Here is a 20,530-nt window from a genome sequence, read left to right as displayed (position 1 = left end):
TTTCTGACTTTTTGATGTTAGGGGTGAATGAAATGCTTTTTTCCCAACTGCGTCATCCCAGTGTGAATACAGAATATTTACTAAACATTCGTTTTAATATGTCTCTTTTGAACCAGAGGGTGGAGGTAAGTATTTAATGCATGACATACAGCCAAACCTTAGTCAAGCAATAATTAGCTATATATCTGGAAAATGTTAATAATTAAAGTTTGAAGTTTTTTAAGTGCTGTCCTTTTAAGCTACATGATGTACATAAAGTCCACAACACAGAATAATAAATAAACAAGAAAAACAAAAACTTCTGAACAACTATCACAAAATATGAAAATAGATTGTCCAGATATGTTGCATGACATTACTGACAATTACCTTATCAGCAAATTTATCAAACTTATTTATGCCCCTGCTTGTTAGGGTCTGGTACATTTCTAGCTGACCACAGATTGTGGCTCTGTGAATTTTTGGTGGGCAGTAACTTATCTACGCCACGTAAGTACACAAAGTGAAAGTGAGGTTTGGGAATCACTGTACCTTCAATTAAAAACTTTGTCTAGGCATGCCTTTAAATACATTTGTCACATGTGAACTCATTTGAAGGTTAAATTGTAATTTTGCCAGTTTATAGTACCACAGATAAATAACTACAAGGTTGACACTTTACAATAATATTAGTAAATTAATTAGTTACCATGAATTAACAATGAACAATATTATATCAGCATTTATTAATCTTTGTTAATGTTATTTAATGTCAATATACTTGTTCATGTTAGGTCATTGGGCATTATAATGTTAACAATTACAATTTGATTTTAAAAATATATTAAGAAATGCTAAAATTTACATTACTAAATTTACAAAAATAAGTTTAATGAACCATATGTTGTTCATTGTTTATTCGTGTTAGCTAATGCATTAATGTTAAAAAAAATATCCTTGTTGTAAAGTATACCGTTTCACTTTCACCTGCATGTTTAGACGCAGGTGCAATCATAAAGCATTTCTTGGAAACCAAAACTCAAACACTGCAAACAGCCCTTGACACTGTTTGAGGTTATACAGCCTCTTTATGAGGTTTTTGTTTCCTTATCATGTAATATCCTGGGACTTTTTTGTTGCTCTGGGTTTTAAGCCCAGTTAAAAAAAAGCAAAAAACTGAACTGTGAGGAAGAGTCACAACCTGTAGACAGTAATGTTTAAACATAAGGCTTTACAAAGAGTGTGTGGACGTGGACAATTTGGCTAATAAATAGTAAACAACCGTTTTAAACAACTCTTGTGAAGAGATTTGGGCTGCGTTCCCCGAAACCTTCTTAGCTCTACGTCGTTCTTAAGTTGTACCTTAAGCTGTACCTTATCGTTAATACGTGTTTCCCGAAACGTTCTTAGTTACGTATCCCTTCTGTAAGTCATTCGTTCGGAAGGTTGGTCTGGAGCACTCTTAGCTATACCTTATCCCACTTGACTCCACTAGGGGCCATGACTGTGATAAAAGTTTGTGTAGATTGCAGTCTATATAACTAAATATCTGTAAAAAAAAAAAGTTGAAGTACACTCCGTGTTAAATTATTTTTAAATTTAAAGAATAAAACATTCACATAAGACATCATTAAACTGATTGTTAGATTTTTAATTATTTTTTTCCAACTAAACATCAGCTGCGAACTATTATTACAGGCTTAAGAAACTATATAAAAAAAGGATTTTGGGTGGAGGAGTTGGTGAAACTATGGCAGGCAGCAATACATTCATTTTTGCATTACATATCCGTTAAATCTGTACTTTACCGGCTATTTTAGCTGCAATAAAACAAATCAAGTAAAATTGCATGCCACGGGAGCACATTCATCACGAAATCATAATTTTTGATTTTCCATAATATTATTATTGAGGTTAAGTCGACTTTGCAAGTTTTTTAATGTTTTCTAACTTTGAGGCAACTGCATGCCATATTCTTTATAAGAAACTGCTCCGATTAGCTACTGCTTGTATAAGGTCAACAAATTTTCCACATTAAAACTAATCAAAGCTAAAATCTAAAGCAATCATAATATATATTTATATATCACATAATATATATTTTTATGTTATATTTAAGGTAAACAGACAAAATATTTTAAGTGTAATGCACAGCCAACCCAGGTGACTTGCATGACCCACCTTTGCCCTGTGCAACGCATTTATTGGGAACCCCTAATATAAATTATCCTTTAAAGTAAAGGAATAATGGATGCATTGGAGCAGTTTATGCATGATACTTTTGGACATGAAGTTGCGGGTTTTGCACGCGTTTGATGTAAAATAAAATATACAAGGTTTATATTTAGTTGTTTGCAGTTTGAAATATTTTTACAAGATATTCCTAATAAATGTAACTATTTCTGAAATGTTTCTTTAATAAAGAACACCGCTATCTCATAACGCAGCGAAGTTACATAAAGTGAATAATTGATTGTCGAGCAATCGATATCAACCTATTCAGCACCATCGCCATGGACAGCGCCACCTGGTAACATCGTACGTAAGAAAGAATCCCGCTAAGGTACAGTTCGGGAAACACGCCTAGAAAAGGTATACCTGTAGTTAAGGTTTAACTTAAGAGTCTTCGTAGCGCGCTAAGAGACAAAGTTATCGGGAAACGCAGCCTAGGTCGATTTAGCACTTTATGTGTGTTCAAAATTGGCACAAAACTATTTATCAGTATTTTTAAAATGGTCCTTTTCACACATGAGCTCTTAACCGCAATTTACCAGTAATTACCTAAGAATGTATATGTGTGAAAGCAGTTTGACTGTGCATGACTTTAAGAGAACCAAACTCAGGCTCCTTAAAAAGATCAGCCAAAAAGAAAATGTTTTCATCATTTTTGTAAAACTATCTGAACCGATAATGAGCCCTTTTGACTTCCATTGGAAAAAGAATATGCTGTGGAAGTAAATGGGGCTCATGAACAGTTTGGTTACAAACGTTTCTTAAAATATCTTCCTTCGTGTTCAGCGGAACAAAGAAATGTATACAAGTTTGTAACATAAAAGTGAGTAAATGATTTTTGGGTAAAATATCCCTTTAAAGTGCATGGACCAAGAGGTGAACCAATTTAAAAAGGACTGAGTTGTCTTTACGTTCACAAGGGTGTTTTCACATATTTTGTTTTAAAAGAACCAAACCCAGTTCACTTAAAGTGAACCAGAAAAGGAACTATAGCTGAATATGACCTCAGTCCTTTTGGACTGTATGACAAATGGATCTTCAGTTAGAGGTTACAGTACATGAAAAAATATTATAAACTGCAGTAGTATATTATCGTGATTAGACTTCACTAGAATTCCTATAGTATTCCAAAGTACACTATTGACTACAGTAATTTTAAAAACACCATAGTATTCCATTTACTACAGTTTACTATAATAAATACTACAGTAATACAGTACTATAGTATTTTTTCATGTATAAGCTTTATTTCTCTTTACTTTGTAGACATGCCCTATTACTGCTGCGGTTCTTTCCAATCTTCCTTCTCAAATGTGTTTGTATTATATGTGAGCTTCAAACTACATCACTCCATCAGCATGGGCTTTTAATGATTTCAAATTTGGATGAAACTGTATGCTGTCATTGTGTCAAATAGTGCTTTACACAGTGGTCCAAGTTCAAATAAACATCATGCTTTATTTGGACATACAGCTCTTTACACATATTGAACTTATTGGGAGAGGCAGACTGTTACGTTCTAGCTCCCAAAAGGTGGGAAGCCCGACAACCCACTGCTCGGGCCCACCGATGCCAGCAAAGGTGGCATGGAGTCACACTATTTTTTTCCAATAATAGTGTGAATAATAAACAATAATAACTTCCTGGGAAAATGGGAGGCCTGGATAGACCCAAGCAAAGACATAAATAAAAGGTCCCCACCCCTAACCTGTACTAACCCCCAATAGAAAATACAATCCCTGCCTTGCACATGATCAAGGCGCACTAACCAAACTTAGCTATTGGTCCGCCCAGGTCTAACTGGTGTTTCTAGACAGAGAACTATACCTATGGGTGATATATATATACCCCGGGGTAGCTCTAAATCTACTCCCAAACTCCCTGTGAACAAAAGAGAAAAAAGAAAAGCACTGGCTTTTTAAAGAGCCCAGCCAGCTGCAGCCACTGACGAGTACTACAGTCTCACACCCATGGCGTCAATATTTGACGACACTTGACCATGCGTCAATATGTTGACGCGGAGGGTATACCCTCCGCGTCACTTTTTGACGAACTGGGGACTTCAATACTATTAGGTACGCGAAATTAAACAGTTGTCGCCTGACATTGGGGTTAGGGATAGGTTTGGGTAGGGATGTCATTATGTAAATCTAACCCTAAACCGACGCGAAAATGGTAGAAAATGGTAAGAAAATAGGAAAGAGAATTTCGCGTACCTGATAGCATTGAAGTCCCCAGTTCGTCAAAAAGTGACGCGGAGGGTATACCCTCCGCGTCAACATATTGACGCATGGTCAAGTGTCGTCAAATATTGACGCCATGGGGTGAGACTGGGTTGCGAGTACAGACACAGAAGCCATCTTGCCTGGTAAGTCCCAAATGGCGCACTTCATGTGGACTTTCGGTCTCGTTACCCTCCGAAGTGTGCTCATCAGCGCCCACTTTGCACCCTTGATGCGATCATCGGCGAAGCCCGCACTGCAGCAGGCTTCGCGCACTTCACCAACCCAGAAGTCCTTGCGAAAGAGCAATCAGACCAATCAGTCGACGAAGGGAGGAGATCACACTGATGGGCAACTTCTCTTCCTAATTCCGGCATGAAGCTCGAGTCTGTCCCAAAATACTACTCCGGTGCAACCTCTTGGACTCGCGTCAAGGGTCCCTAAGGTCTGCACAACATGATGTCATCAAAGTGTGGACTCTGAGGAGGTCCACGAGTGTGCAATTTGGGACAAGGCCTATAACACAAACACACAAACCACAAGCAATGCCGAAACAAAAATGGCTATAAAACAAACCAAGAACACTGGGGACGTAACACAGACAGAAAAAAAAACAAGTAAGCCAGGAGCTCTGTGTTCACACATGGCACGTTTTTAATGAAATGCTTTTTTTCATCTGCGTCATCCCTGTGTGAACAGTAGGCTAAATATTTACTACATTCATTTTAATCTTTCTCTGTTGAACCAGAGGGTGGAGGTAAGTATTTGATGTGTGACATATTGTGTACACCAGTAAATGTCAAGCAACAACCAAACCGTAGACATAATTTGCTATATATCTGGAAAATTTGGTACATTTTTACACGTGTCACATGTGAACTCATTTGAAGGTTAAATTGTAATTTTGCGAGTTTATAGTACAAGCATTTCTTGGAAACCGAAACTTGCAAACAGCCCTTGGCACTGTTTTGAGGTTATACAGCCTCTTTATGAGGTTTTTGTTTCCTTAAAATGTAATACCCTTGGACGTTTTTTGTAGCTCTAAAACAAGGCTAATTTTGGGCTGTCAGTGAAAGTCTAATAGACGTCTACCATGGCCCAAGAATAGACGATACATATACATTTAAAACAAATGAAGGCAAACACCTGAACACCTGTTGTCTTTGCTTACATGTTGGAATATCATACATCTTCAAGTTATTTAGGCAAAAATGGCATGTAAATAAATTCAAGGTTATTTAGGGTAAAAGTGGGTTACTAGGACTAAATTGGGTCTATAGCCGTCATTTCAATATCTCGGTTTTTGCTTGCCAATAAAGAATGTATGTGTGAAAGCAGTATGACTGTGCATGACTACCTATTTGACAGGCTGACAACAGAAGAATGAGTGTGTTTTCACACTTGAATCCTCTTTAAGAGAACCAAACTCAGGCTCCTTAAAAGGATAGTTCAGCTAAACAAGAAAATTATTTCATTATTTTTGTAGAACTACAGTATCTGAACCAATCATGAGCCCATTTACTTCCATAGGAAAAAAGAATATGCTATGGAAGTAAATGGGGCTCATGAACAGTTTGGTTACAAACGTTTCTTAAAATATCTCCCTTCGTGTTCAGCGGAACAAAGAACACCATAGTATTCTATTTACTACAGTTTACTATAAATACTACAGTAATACAGTACTATAGTATTTTATTCATATAGTATTTTATTCAGGTTGTTTTCAATCAGCTGAACAAATTCTTAAACTCAAATGGCTATCTGGACTATTTTCAATCTGGCTTCCGTCAGCATCACAGCACAGAGACAGTGCTTATAAAGATTCGCTTAAACTCAGAGTCAGGTAAAATATCAGTACTGGTGCTACTAGATATTAGTGCTGCCTTTGACACAGTAGATCACACCATACTCTTACATAGACTGGAAAACTGGATAGGGCTTTCTGGGATGGTACTCAAATGGTTTTAAGGTGTTCTAAGCGAATCTGCGAGACGTTAGTTTTTGTTGACGTTTGAACTGTTTTCAAACAGACGGAGCGTAGCTAACTCCTCCCCCTCCCTTCCGTGCTTTCATGAATGCGCCCAACCCCCACCCCCAAATCCTTTTTGTCGTTTATTGGCTGGAATACTTTGTTTTGTTTTGTGGTGCTAGGTTTGGCCACTATGTTGATATTGCCGTTTGTGAAGCCTGGGCTGTCTACAGAGATCACGTTTTTTTTTTCAGTTTGATCAGCGGACAGGCAGCAAGCAGATAGTGAGGAGATGTTTCCGGTATGTAACAAAAAATGCTTTTTTGGTCTAAAACGCATCAATTCGCTTAGAGCGCCTTTAAATCATACCTAAAAGGAAGAGGTTACTATGTGAACATATAACCATAAATCTGAGTGGACATCCATGACATGTGGAGGACCACAGGGTTCAATTCTTTCACCGCTTCTGTTTAATTTATATATGCTCCCACTTGGTCAAATAATGAAAAAGAACCAATTTGCTTACCGCAGCTATGCAGATGACACCCAGATATACTTAGCCCTGTCACCCAATGACTACAGCCCCATTGACTCTCTATGTAAATGCATTGATGAAATTAACTGTTGTATGCATCAAAACTTCCTCCAGTTAAACAAAGACAAAACTGAAGTCATTGTATTTGGAAATAAAGGCGAAACTCTCAAGGTTAACACATACCTTGACTCTAGGGGTCTAAAGACACCAAATAAAGTCAGAAATCTTGGTGTAATTTTAGAGTCTGATCTTAATTTTAAGTAGTCACATGAAAGCGATAAGCAAATCAGCTTACTACCATCTCAGAAATATTGCCAGAATTAGATGTTTTGTCTCAAGACAGGACTTAGAGAAACTTGTTCATGCTTTCATCACCAGCAGGGTGGATTATTGTAATGGACTCCTCACTGGGATCCCCAAAAAGATCATTAGACAGCTGCAGCTCATACAGAACGCTGCTGCCAGAATTCTGACCAGAACCAAAAAATCTGAGCACATCACTCCAGTCCTCAGGTCCTTACACTGGCTTCCTGTTACATTTAGAATAGATTTTAAAGTGTGGTTACTCGTTTATAAATCACTTCATGGCTTAGGATCCAAATACATTACAGATAACTGAATATAAACCTAACAGATTACTCAGATCCGGTCAGTTAGAAATACCAATGGTTCACTCAAAACAAGGTGCGTCTGCATTTAGTTATTATGCCACCTCTACCTGGAATCAGCTTTCAGAAGAGATCAGATGTGCAGTAAACACTTTTAAATCTAGATTAAAATCACATCTCTGCATTTACTGAATGAGTACTGTGCTGCTTCACACTGACTGCACTTTTAACTCAAGTCATTTTTACTCCTGCTTTATTCTTTTTAACATTTTAAAGTGTTTTTATTAAAATCCCATTTATTTTCTTTAATTGTTATTTTAAATTCTCATGTATCTTTGTTTTTATTGTGATTTTATCTTGTATCTTTTATTTTTACATTTTCTTTTTTCTCTTTTATATATTGTTTTCTCATTTCTACGTAAAGCACTTTGAATGACCTCTGTGTATGAAATGTGATATACAAATAAACTTGCCTTGCCTTGCCTATGAGCTTTATTTGTCTTTATGTTCTGTAGACATGCCCTACTACAGTTCTTTCTCATTTTCCTTGTGTTCGTATTACATGTGAGCTTCAAACTCCATCACTCCATCAGCATGGGCTTTTTAAAGATTTCAAATTTTGTGGCACTGTATGCTGTCATTGTGTTGAATAGTGCTTTACACCTTTACACAGTGGTCCAAGTTTAAATTTACATTATGCTTTATTTGGACACCTAGCTCTTCACACATATTGAACTTATTGGGAGAGGCAGACTGTTATGTTCTTGCTCCCAAAGGAGGGAGGGAAGCCTGACAACCCACTGCTCGAGCCCACCGAAGCCAGCAAAGCACACTATTTTTTACAGTAATAAGCGATGTCATAGTAATAAGTAATGTCCCATCTGTCATTTTTACCGGCCGAAGTGTACTCATCAGCGCCCCCAATTTGCACCCTTGATGCGATCTTCGGCGAAGCCCACACTGCAGCAGGCTTCGCGCACTTCACCAACCCAGAAGTCCTTGCGAAAGAGCAATCAGACCAATCAGATGGCGGATGGGAGGAGTTCACACTCAGTATGTTTACATGCACAAAATTTTGTCAATCCGATTTAATTTAATATGATTGAAGGTTACGACGATACAGTTTACATGCACCCTAAACATTGCAATCTGATTAAAATGTTCGTTTACATGTACATTCCATAAAATCCGAACCGAACGTCTACGCAAGCGCACAGCCAGGGTTGCCAGAATCACGTATCAGAACCATCTTAAAAGGACATTCAAACCTAGCCCAAAAGCATCCCAATGACTATTCACAGTCCAAATACTAATAACTAATGAACAAAATACTTTCATCTTTAGGCTAACCCGCAAAAAAAAACTGTAAAAACAAGTAGCAAGTAGCTTAAACAGTAGCTCAAATCTAAACTCGAAAAAAGCAGAGGACTTGGCAACACTATGCTGATGAACAGCATCTCTCGTCGAGTTCACGCCTTATCTCCAGATAAAAGTCAAAACGGAGTTGGAGAAAGTTGTTCTTAAGAAGTTTTCAGATATAGGTAATGAAAACACACTTTTCAAAAGGCACAAAGCTATTTTTTACTTTAAGTAGCCTAATGTTTTAAAAGTATGCATAAACGCTGCAGAATTTAGTCCAGCGCGTGACCCCATTAACATTACCTTAAAATGCATGATGCTTGCGTGTTTCTGTGAGGAGAATCATGTGATATAAGATGAAGAGGAAAATATAATACATGAACTTGGAGCACAAATGTTCATGGTATTTTTACATCCGATTTAGAAAATACACACGTTTACATGCGTACTTCTCCTGCGGATCAGATCACAGATCGGAGTACACCACCCCCTTTAATAAGATCCAAATTTGCATACGATCATCCTCAATCATATTGATTAAGGTTTTACAGGCTTTACAAGGCTTTTCAATACGATTCAGCCATCAATACGATTACAAACGGAGTAGTTGGTTACATGTAAACGTACTGATGGGCAACTTCTCTTCCTATTTGTGACATGACGCTCGAGCTTGTCCCAAAATACTACTCCGGTGCACCCTCTTGGACAAACCACAAGCAATGCAGAAACAAAGATGACTAACATTTGACTAATGACGTAACACAGACGGAAGCTCTTTGTGTTCACACACGGCACGTTTTTAACATCAATCCCAGTTGTAAAAAAATTAGCAGGTAAAAAATGGGTTTTGGGACAGCAAAAGTAAAAAATAAACCTATTGTGACTGTCAAGACTTATGGCGGTTTCACATTTGGTGCAATTGTCTGGTCCGAACCAGAGTTCGATTGCTCCCCCCTCCCCATGGACTGTGTTCACATATTAGTTCTCTTTCAAACATTCGCTCGGTATCTCACTATGGGAACGCCTCTGGCGTGACAGATCATGGAAGCACCAATCACACCACGTCTGTCGGTTGACAGACCAATCACGGCAGTGATGCTGGAGTCCCGCCTCCCCACCTTAAATATCACTGCCTTTGGTACCTTACTTCATTCTCGATCTCTTCCCCGTGAAGATCTTTTTTTGGGAGCTATCCGTCAGCAGGCACTGTAGGAAATAGCTGTTTAACGGTTCTAGGACGAGCTGTCAAGGTACGTCGTTGAGCGCAGCTGTTTTTTTTTTTTTCTTACGGGCGATTTTTCACTGTCACGGTGAATTCTGCTGCGGTATTGGACATCGATTGTACTAAGTAACACGTTGTGGTGAACTTAGAATGGCTAGTACTTCAAAGGCTAGTTCTTCGGACGACGGGGCAAAAGCGGCGACCCCGCGTCCATGTGCGTGTGGATCGATGATCTCGGCCAGAGATTCTCACCCCTTATGCATCGTCTGCTTGGGGGTGAAACACGCGCAAGCGGCCCACGCTAACCCGGAATGCTGCCCGCACTGCTCTCGCTTCCCGTCAAGGGTGCTAGAGAGAAGGGTGCGAGTAGCGGCCGCTAACAAAGGAGACCCCTGTCTTTCCCAGTCAGTCACGGGAGAGACTAAGAAGCCCCCGGAGTCAGACAACTGGGGCGACATGATGGATGAACTCTCCTCTGACCTACCTCCCCTTTTTGGGTCTCTGCCAGACGATGGAGAAGAGGAGGACGATTACGACGACGAAACGATCGCTCGCTTGTTAGAGGAGGGTGAAGAGGATGAGGATGATGCCATCCTCCCACCGAATCCTTCCCGACCGGACAGCGCGTTAAGCGAAGGGTCCCCCCCCCCGGCCCAAGCGGAGTTCGACCTGCTCGAAGTATGTCGAAGAGCGGCGGAGAAACTTAGTATTGACTGGCCGTCTCAACAGACAGAGCAGGGAGCAGAAAGGGACCTTTATGACGGGAAAAGGCTACCGTCGCGAGCCCCGGCGGCGAAGCAACTTATTCCAGCGGTCCCGGCATGCATCTCGGAAATGAAACGATTCTGGGATAAACCATTCTCACACAGGGTCCCTGTTAAAGGGTTTTCGAGGTTGGATGTCGGGAATATGGAGGAGTTAGGATTATCAAACCCCCCTCCCGTGGAGCCGTCGGTGGCGAATCATTTGAATCCCAGCCGCAGAGCGGCTCTGTCCTCGGCTTCAACCTCTCTACCGGGTCGTACTGAGCGCCTAACAGCCTCAGTTTTTCAGAAGATCTACCGTTCCTCAGCCCTGGCGGTGCGGGCTCTTAATGCCACTTCTCTTATCACTGCTTATCAGGCAGAACTCATGGAGGAGTTAGGAAAGCAGATGGACGCCGGCGCTGTTAACCCAGGTCTCTGGGAGGAGGTGTGTGTTATTTCAGATCTTAATCTGAGAACGTCTCGGGGCGCAGTCCAGAGCTGTGGCCGTAGCATGGGCCTGGCGGTGGCAGGGGAGCGAGCTCTTTGGCTGGGACTGTCGGGACTGTCAGATAGAGAAAAACTGGACTTCCTGGACGCCCCGGTTGAGCCCAAAGCCCTCTTCGGAGCTTCGGTCGCGGCTATGAGGCAGCGGTGTGACTTAAAGAAACAGGAGGGGGAAGCTTTTCAAACATGCCTTCCCCGGAGGCATACCGCTAGGGCCCCTCCGCCGGCTAGACCCAGTTTTGATGTCCCTCACCGGGGTGGCCAGGTAGCATTTAGAGGTCACAGCCATAGACCTGCACAGCCTCAACAGGCAGAACCGCAGTCAAAGCCCGCTCCGCCGAGAGGAAAACCGTCTTATGCAGCGGCTGCGGCTAGACACCGGCCGGCTAACCCTCAGGGCGGCAAGAAACGACGGGCAACCTAACATTTCCCGCACAGGACGACGGGATGAACGGCAGCACTCACGGAGTCTCTGTCACGTTCCTCCCCTCAGAAAGGTTATTTTCTCCCCCTCCCACCAAGAGAAGGTGTGGGAATCGGGAATGGTTCAACGAAACAGGTTTGTGTTCAACCAGGTCAAGCGCGAGTTCGGCACCAGTTCCCCCAGTGCCCCGCTTAAGAAATTCCCTTCCTCCACCCACGGGGTTGAAACGGAGGACAGAGGACAGTTTGCACAAACACAAGTGTGGTGTGAGTTTAATAAAATCAGTCCCTGTGCATCCAGGCAATGCGCCGAGGGCACAGCAATGTTCAAATATAAAAATAAAAAGTCATATAAAAATAAAGACACAAATGACAATGAATCTGTCTGTTTCGGAGCTGCAATCCCCAGCTCTCCCACTAGATGGCGCCACCGCGCCACTGGTGAACGGGAGTTTCAGCGGCCCCCTTGCTGTTCAGTCGGCGAATTGGCGCGCATGCGCAGTACACCCCTGGGTTTTGTCCACGATAAAAAGGGGTTACCGGCTGCAATTTGCTGTAAAACCACCACGTTTCAGCAAAATTCTAATGTCAACAGCAGAAGGGGCCTCGGCTCAGGTTTTAGAAGAGGAAATAAACTCTTTATTGAGCAAAAGAGCCATTCGGGTGGTACCACCGGAGCACAGCCATCAGGGGTTTTACTCCCGGTATTTTCTCATCCCGAAACGAGGGGGGGGTCTCCGTCCCATCTTAGATTTGCGGAGCCTCAACAAACACCTCAGGACGTACAAGTTCAAAATGCTCACACTCAAAACACTGTGTCAATTTATTCGTCCAAACGACTGGTGTACATCAGTAGATCTGAAGGACGCTTACTTTCACATAAGCATTTACCCAGCGCACAGAAAATTTCTCAGGTTTGCCTATCAAGGCACAGCCTACGAGTTTTTGACGGTTCCATTCGGGCTCTCTTTAGCACCGAGGGTGTTCAGCAAATGTGTCGAGGCAGCGCTCACGCCGTTAAGAGTAGCGGGTCTCAGAGTGACAGCTTATTTAGACGATTTGCTCCTTTGTGCCCCGTCACGAGTACAGGCGGAGAGGGATACGGGAAAGCTCGTGTCTCATTTAGTGAATTTAGGCTTCAACATAAACGAGGCAAAGAGCTGCTTAGTACCCACACAAGAGATAATTTACTTAGGGCTCAGACTGAACTCAGCCCGGTATCTGGCTTTTCTATCGGAGGAACGAATCAAATCGATTCGCGGTTGCCTTGCCCTATTTCAGAAGGGGAACAAGGTGTCATTCAGACTGTGTTTACGCCTCCTGGGGCTTATGGCCTCTACGATATCAGTCGTTCCGCTGGGATTGCTGCGAATGAGGGAGTTTCAGCACTGGATAGCGGCGCAGCGCTTGTGCCCGAAACGTCACCTCAACCGCAGGGTGGTAGTGTCGTCACAGTGCATGGATGCCCTCCGTTACTGGAGACAACGCTCTTTTCTCGAGTCGGGAACCCCGTTAGGGACGGTCTCACAGAGGAAAGTGGTGACGACGGACGCATCTCTGTGGGGTTGGGGTGCAGTGTACGAGGGCAGAGCAATAAATGGAAAATGGCCCGACACGCTCCAGAGCGCGCACATCAACTTTCTGGAACTATTAACAGTTTACCTTGCACTAAAACATTTTGTGCGGTTCCTAAGAAACCACCACGTTCTGATCAGATCGGACAACACAACGGCGGTGGCATACATAAATCGCCAGGGGGGCACTCGGTCTCCTCAGCTTCATTATCTAGCACAGAAGCTGATCGTTTGGGGGACGAAGCATTTTCGTTCACTACGGGCGACACATGTCCCAGGGATATTGAATGCGGGGGCGGACCTTCTGTCCAGAGGGAATCCCCTGTACGGGGAATGGACTCTCCACCCGGAGGTGGTGAGTCAGCTGTGGCTGAGGTTCGGCCGAGCTGCCGTAGATCTCTTCGCCTCGCACGAAAACGCTCATTGCCCTCTATACTTCTCTCTAGCAAGAGAAGGTGCACCTATGGGTGTGGATGCTCTAGCACACCCGTGGCCAAAAGCTCTGTTGTACGCGTTCCCCCCACTGAGCCTGATTGTGCCAACTCTAAGAAGGATAAGAGAGCACGGACATTCGGTAATTCTGATCGCTCCACGCTGGCCAGGCAGGATCTGGCTGGCGGAGATAATGCAGTTGCTATGCGACCAGCCGTGGCCTCTCCCGCTGCGCAGGGACCTTCTGTCACAAGCGCGAGGAGAGATTTTCCATCCTGCCCCAGACAAAATAGCTCTTTGGGCTTGGCACGTGAAAGGTTAAACTTAAGTGCCACCGGATTGTCGCCGGCGGTTATTGAGACGATTCAGAGCGCACGGGCGGCGTCAACGCGCTCTGTGTATGATAAGAAATGGAACGTTTTTGAGCGCTGGTGCGCTCTCAGGAATACGGTTCCTTTTATTTGCTCGTTGGCAGAAGTGTTGTGTTTCCTGCAAGATCTTTTAGACAAGGGCAGATCTTTTTCTACGATAAAGGTATACCTAGCCGCAATTTCGGCGTGTCATGTGGGTTTCGACCGGAATACGGTTGGTCAGCACTAGAGCCCGACCGATATGCATTTTTTGGGGCCGATGCCGATACAGATATTAGGGAGTAAAAAAACACCGATAACGATATATCGGCCGATATTCTTTATGTGTATATTATAGTACAGTACACATATACTACAGTATATTATACTACAGCAGGCTACTGTACATATAATACACTATATACATTAACAGAATATACTATATATAAATACTTTTTTTGCAATGATCACTCACAAATGTGGTGATCAAACACTTAAAATGACGTGACAAAGATATGTAATATAGGCAGGTGTGTTTTACAAGTTAACAATAAACTTTATTATCCAAAATGATTCTGATATAAGTGCACAAAACAGTAAACTTGACTAATTATAAATAACTTTAAAACACAAACAAAACAAAATACATATAACTTAAATGATTGTCAGTTTTGACAAGAATAATGTTATATTGGGCTTATTTTGAAAATGGAAACTTATAAAGTCATTGTTTTTTTTGCTTTACAGTAAGTTATGTACTTCACAAATTAATTAGAAACTTACTGTTAAGATGACAATGCTTGACTTGCTGACAACATAATGATGTAGGCTTATGTTTAATGTACTGCACAACGTTTTTATAACACGAACCCACAGTGTTCTGCCGGGACTTTAAACTTTTATAAAACTAAAGCGTCATCTCTCCGCCTCTTTAATTTAGCGAGGGTGTAAAGTTGCGCAAGTTTATTTAATCAATTGCTTTGAAATGAGCATGTTCAGTAACAACACAAGCAGCTGTACTCCCACAGACTGCGCGTCAGTTTAAGCGTGTCCTTTCTCCGCCTCGCGTCATTTCTTCCTCTTGCGTTTTAAACAACTCGCAAGTGGACAAAAGAGACGGATTAAAAACACCAAATGTAAACCGGAATGTGTCTTTCTCGCCCACTTATAATCCAATCGACCAAAGCGCGTCTTAACACCAGGTGTAAAATGTTGTGAAGAAACCGCGTGACTGCCCCCACCTGAACTGAGAGACTGACTGAAGTGAAGGGGGGTTGGCTGGTGTCACTACAGTGAGTGACCTGGGTCACCATTAGCAACCAGTAGGGCGCACTCTGCTGGACAAACAAGTACTTACATCTTTCAAAAGCATTTAATGTCTTCTGTAAGGAACGTTCATATCGGCTTCATATCTGCGGCTTATACACCGATACAGATATATCTGCGACAGGCTCATATCGGCCGATAAAATCGGCAAAACGATAAATCGGTCGGGCTCTAGTCAGCACCCGTTAATAAGCAGGTTTATGAGAGGTGCAAGGCGTTTGAAAAGGGTTGTGAAGCCCTTGATTCCGCAGTGGGACCTATCCGTGGTTCTGAATGCATTATCTCAGCCCCCTTTCGAGCCTTTAGAGGATATTGATTTAAAGTTCCTTTCGCTAAAGGTGACTTTATTGTTGGCTCTCTCAACGGCAAAGCGTGTTAGTGAACTTCATGCTTTGTCTGTTCATAGCTCTTGTATGGTGTTTGCTACAGATCTCTCTAGAGTGACTTTTAAAACAAATCCAGCGTTTATACCTAAAGTGAGCGAGTCAGCTCTCGCGTGTAAACAAGTGGATTTAATGGCTTTTCACCCGCCGCCTTTTTCCTCACCAGAAGAAGAGCGACTTCATTGCTTGTGCCCAGTTCGTGCATTAAGTTGCTATGTGAACAGAACTAGGGCGATAAGGAAGAATAATCAGTTATTTGTTTCATGGGCTGACACTCACAAAGGGAAACCTATTTCTCGTCAGCGCTTGTCTCACTGGGTGGTAGAAGCTATTATATTAAGTTATAATAGCAGAGGTCTTACTCCCCCAGCGGGGTTGAGAGCTCATTCTACCAGAGGTATGGCCACTTCTTGGGCACTTTTTAAAGGTGTCTCAGTTCAGGACATATGTGCGGCAGCAAGTTGGGCTTCGCCTCACACGTTTGTTCGATTTTATAGACTAGACGTCACAGAGCCATCGCTGGCTCATTCTGTCTTAAGTGTGTAAAATTTGGCCATAATATGAGTATGCTATTAGGAAGGTAGCTGCTCAAATGACTTTAAGTTAAGTTGCATAATCACGGGTTGGTTGACAAGCCTGCTTCGGACAGCATATCTGCAATACGGGAGTTGTCTATATCCCATAGTGAGATACCGAGCGAATGTTTGAAAGAGAACGTTAGGTTACTTACGTAACCCCGGTTCTCTGATAACATGAGTGAGGTATCTCACCACACCACCCTCCTTGCAGTAGCTACACGGAGAAGAGATATGCTGAGAATGAAGTAAGGTACCAAAGGCAGTGATATTTAAGGTGGGGAGGCGGGACTCCAGCATCACTGCCGTGATTGGTCTGTCAACCGACAGACGTGGTGTGATTGGTGCTTCCATGATCTGTCACGCCAGAGGCGTTCCCATAGTGAGATACCTCACTCATGTTATCAGAGAACCGGGGTTACGTAAGTAACCTAACGTTTTCCATCTGAACCGCGGTACGCTTGCATCATCAAGCTGCAGCCGGCGCGTACTCATGTTGCTTGGCAACCGCTGTAAACGAGAAGGCGACAAGCGTGATTGATGAACTGCAAGCAGAGAGATGATTTCTGAATGCCTCCGCAAAAATTGACGTTGGCAGACAGCCCGTTTTCGTCAAAACGACTTTATTATATTTGCGGCAGACATTTTCAGTTTCTGTATTATTTCTTTGAAAACAAAACCAAAGGTTTAAAAAAAAATAAGAACAAAAGTCATGCAAGTATTCTAAGCATTTTGTTGTCAATGTAAGTGTGCACACACACACACACACACACACACACACACACACACACACACACACACACACACACACACACACACACACACACACACACACACACACACACACACACACGTCTGTTTTGGTATCTTAGTGGGGACATTCCACATAATACGTAATTAACAGCGATTCACTTACGCGATCTGGAGTTCACATGAACCGGACCCCAGACCACCCTTTTTAAGTGGACTCGAGTACGTTTCGTGGGTGCGCACTCGAGCTCGGAAGACAGCATTCACATCATCCAAATGTACCGAACTCTGACGTCAATCGAACCCGGGTGCGCACCAAGTGTGCTAATGTGAAAACGCCCTTACTCTCACTATGGCCACCCTTAACAAAAACAACTCCCTTGCCACAGATCTCTTAAAAGTGGAGAGTTTCAGGGATTAATCTCACATAGTTATTCCATTGTGCAGAGTCAATACTCTGGCTACACCCAGCCAGCCTACACCCAGCTTACATCCTTTGAATCACAATAGGGTATGGTATTTATTTTCATTTTCATAAAAGACATATGCCATTTATACAGACAAGCCTAAATAAAGCCAGATAAACTATATTCTATTAAGATCAGATGTATATTATATATTCTAAACAATATATTTAAAACACATTTAAATTTCTGATTAACACATTCTTATAAAAAAATCCCTTTACATTTGACCATAGTGTAAATGTAGAGTAGCAGACATGAATATCCTGGAGATGGAAAAATGTAATAACATTTAAGGCAAAAATATTTTTCCTAATAATATGCTAAACATTAGAAAAAAGTCACACTATCTAACATTTAGGGGATGTTTCTCGGACAGGGTTTACATAAATCCAGGACTAGGCCTTATTTATAGGTCAAGTTTTTACAAACATATCTTACAAAAAACACCACAGGGGCCCATTTCAGAAAGGTGGTTATGTGAAAACTGAGTATGTTAACCCTGAAATGAGGGAAACTCTGAGTTTTCCGTTTCAAAATGGGAGGTAGGTTAAACCCGAGACAGCGGAGATAGTCAAGCCAGTATCAGAAGGAGAGGTAACTTAGACAACATTCACACTGTCTTCAAAATCCGATTTTCTGCTCATATGTGACCCATGTCTCTTTGTATGACCGTGTGAACAGCACAAACCACATGGAATCGGATCTTTTCGATTCTGATTTGAGCCACTTCCATATGTGGTCCTAATCAGATACAGGTCATATCGGAATTCATGTGACTTTTACGTCATTCTAGATTGATATGCGCCACAATTGCGGAAATATGCACCAACGGCATGTTTGCAAAACCACTTAAAAACATTCAAGCCACAAAATATTAAGCTTCTGTTGCACATCGCCTTATACATGAAAGCCCTAACACGCAAATAAGTGTGTTTGACTTTCCTGAAGCATTGTCCAGATGACCGACCTGCACGTGACCCGGTGTACCCATATATACACCAAGAGTAACACTGGTGATTTTGATGTGCACATTAATTTCCTTATTACTGCGTGCTGCGCGTAACGTAGTATTGATCTTTTGCGCATGCACTGGAGTTCAGGACCACAAACAGTTCACACAGCTGTCTGATTTTTGCCACATAGTGTGAACAGTCAAAGAAAAAATCAGATCTGAGCAAAAAATCTGAATTGAGCATTAATGTTTGCAGTGTGAACGAAGTCTTAGAGTCTGTTTCCGGAGTAACTTACTCTCTGAACCTAACCTGTTTGGGAGCAGGTTTTATCCTGTAAACTCGAGAGTTTCTTGTGGTCTCCTCCCCATTTTTAAAGGAGTAGCGGTGTTTAACTCTTGTTAAAATCTTGTTTATTCAGTTAGTACATTAATTCATTGCGCACATTTGTATTATGTTCACATTTGTATTATGTACACTGTAAAATATTTTTTAGCTGTCTTTAAGTTATAATCAAATTGCAAGTGCAAATCATTTTACCGTATATATTTTATAAATTACAATTAAATTTAAACAAAAAAAATTTAGACAGTATATTTATATGACTTGTAAAGCTAATATGATATACTTATCATAGACCGTTTAAGTCAGTGTTTCCCAAACGTTTTCAGCGTGCGGCCCCCCTTGTGTACAGTGCATTTCTTACATGTACATCTGAACAGTTGCCTTTACATTTCTTATAAATGCACTCATCAGAACCGCTGGTTTAGTGGGTAGTGCTGTGCGCAGTGGTCAGGGCAGACGTACTGTCAGCAACCTGAGTTTGAATACCGTCTTTATTTCAGTTTTATTCATGACAAACATTTGTAAAGTTTGTAGCCTTTAATGCCAAAGTCTTAGGCCTAATTTCATTTTTAGCTGAGCTGCTGTCATATTCTTTTTGTCCATGGGATTGCATCTGCATGAAAATGAATAAGGTGTAATAATGTACAGTCCTCCTCAGTTTATTTACTTCTGATATTTTAACCGTGATGAAAAATTTAAAGTACGCCTTTACTAGAGTAGCAATTTCCAACAACTCTTTTCTTTAAAATATATGCTGGTAGTTGCTGTACACTTGCAGCAACACTTTCAGTTTTAGTAATAAAAAGGATTTAGACCTCTTTTTTACGTGCTTTTGCCATGGTGAATCGTAATATTGGAGCTTCATTGATGATGGCTTTTCATAGTGGTTGTGCATGCGCTTAACTCAGAGTCAACCTACTCAGAGTTGATTAAACCAACTCAGATCAGCTGTTCTGTAACCGAAACCTATTTCAGAGTAAGTCAACTCAGAGTTCAAGTTTAAACTCAAAGTTGGTTGAACCTCTTTATTGAAACGGGCCCCTGGTGTGCATCTTGAGGCAAACAATGTCACCGATATATGTTAAAATTAGTCAGGACAAGATGTTTTTAAACTTAACCACATTTAATAAACATACATTTATTCTTATTTTACAAAAACTTTTCTTTTTCATTTATTCCTATTGTTATGTCTTATTTTGGTAGAAAGCATTTAGTTAATACTGTACTGTTAGCCTGACATTCCAAACATAAATGCCAGTGTAGCTTTGTTAATTGACAGAGAGAAAGAAAACATTTAATAGATTATGTCAATCAAGTTCAAACTACCTTTTTTTCAAACACATGGGCAGTTCTATAAACATTTAAGACTGTCTTAAGATTTAGTCTGACCAACTAGCAATAAGTTGGGGCTGATCAATCTTACTTTTGTGATTCAAATAAGACCAGTATACCTTTTAATGTAACTGACATTGAAATGTTATGACCAGTAATGAAGATAAAAAAAAAAGATTATAACCTGTAAGACTAGTCAAAGCAGTTTTTCAATGTTTTTATTTCTGTGCATGAAAACAGGAAGTTT

At 41.5% G+C, this 20,530-nt stretch overlaps 2 protein-coding genes across 2 annotated transcripts; both read left to right on the top strand.

The window, feature by feature from the left end:
- The first annotated feature begins 11,918 nt into the window (after positions 1-11,918).
- Positions 11,919-14,405, top strand: LOC135740617 (uncharacterized). Its single transcript, XM_065259079.1, has one exon. The coding sequence runs from the start codon at positions 11,919-11,921 to the stop codon at positions 14,403-14,405; it is 2,487 nt and encodes an 828-aa protein (XP_065115151.1).
- A 741-nt stretch (positions 14,406-15,146) lies between these two features.
- LOC135740616 (uncharacterized) lies at positions 15,147-16,580 on the top strand. The gene is made up of 2 exons (XM_073813127.1): positions 15,147-15,190; positions 15,591-16,580. The coding sequence occupies exons 1-2, from the start codon at positions 15,147-15,149 to the stop codon at positions 16,408-16,410; spliced, it is 864 nt and encodes a 287-aa protein (XP_073669228.1). The 3' UTR covers positions 16,411-16,580.
- Positions 16,581-20,530: the final 3,950 nt, after the last annotated feature.

The sequence above is a fragment of the Paramisgurnus dabryanus genome, chromosome 22 (assembly GCF_030506205.2).
Source record: "Paramisgurnus dabryanus chromosome 22, PD_genome_1.1, whole genome shotgun sequence".
NCBI lineage: Eukaryota > Metazoa > Chordata > Actinopteri > Cypriniformes > Cobitidae > Paramisgurnus > Paramisgurnus dabryanus.
This window is presented reverse-complemented; position numbering and strand designations above follow the sequence as displayed.

Excerpts from the sequence above, each read along its gene's own strand:
- LOC135740617 (XM_065259079.1), top strand. The coding sequence starts at position 11,919 with ATGGTTCAACGAAACAGGTTTGTGTTCAACCAGGTCAAGCGCGAGTTC.
- LOC135740616 (XM_073813127.1), top strand. The coding sequence starts at position 15,147 with ATGTTCAGTAACAACACAAGCAGCTGTACTCCCACAGACTGCGC. Across the intron at positions 15,191-15,590 it reads TGTACTCCCACAGACTGCGC|ATATATCTGCGACAGGCTCA; the intron begins GTCAGTTTAAGC and ends ACACCGATACAG.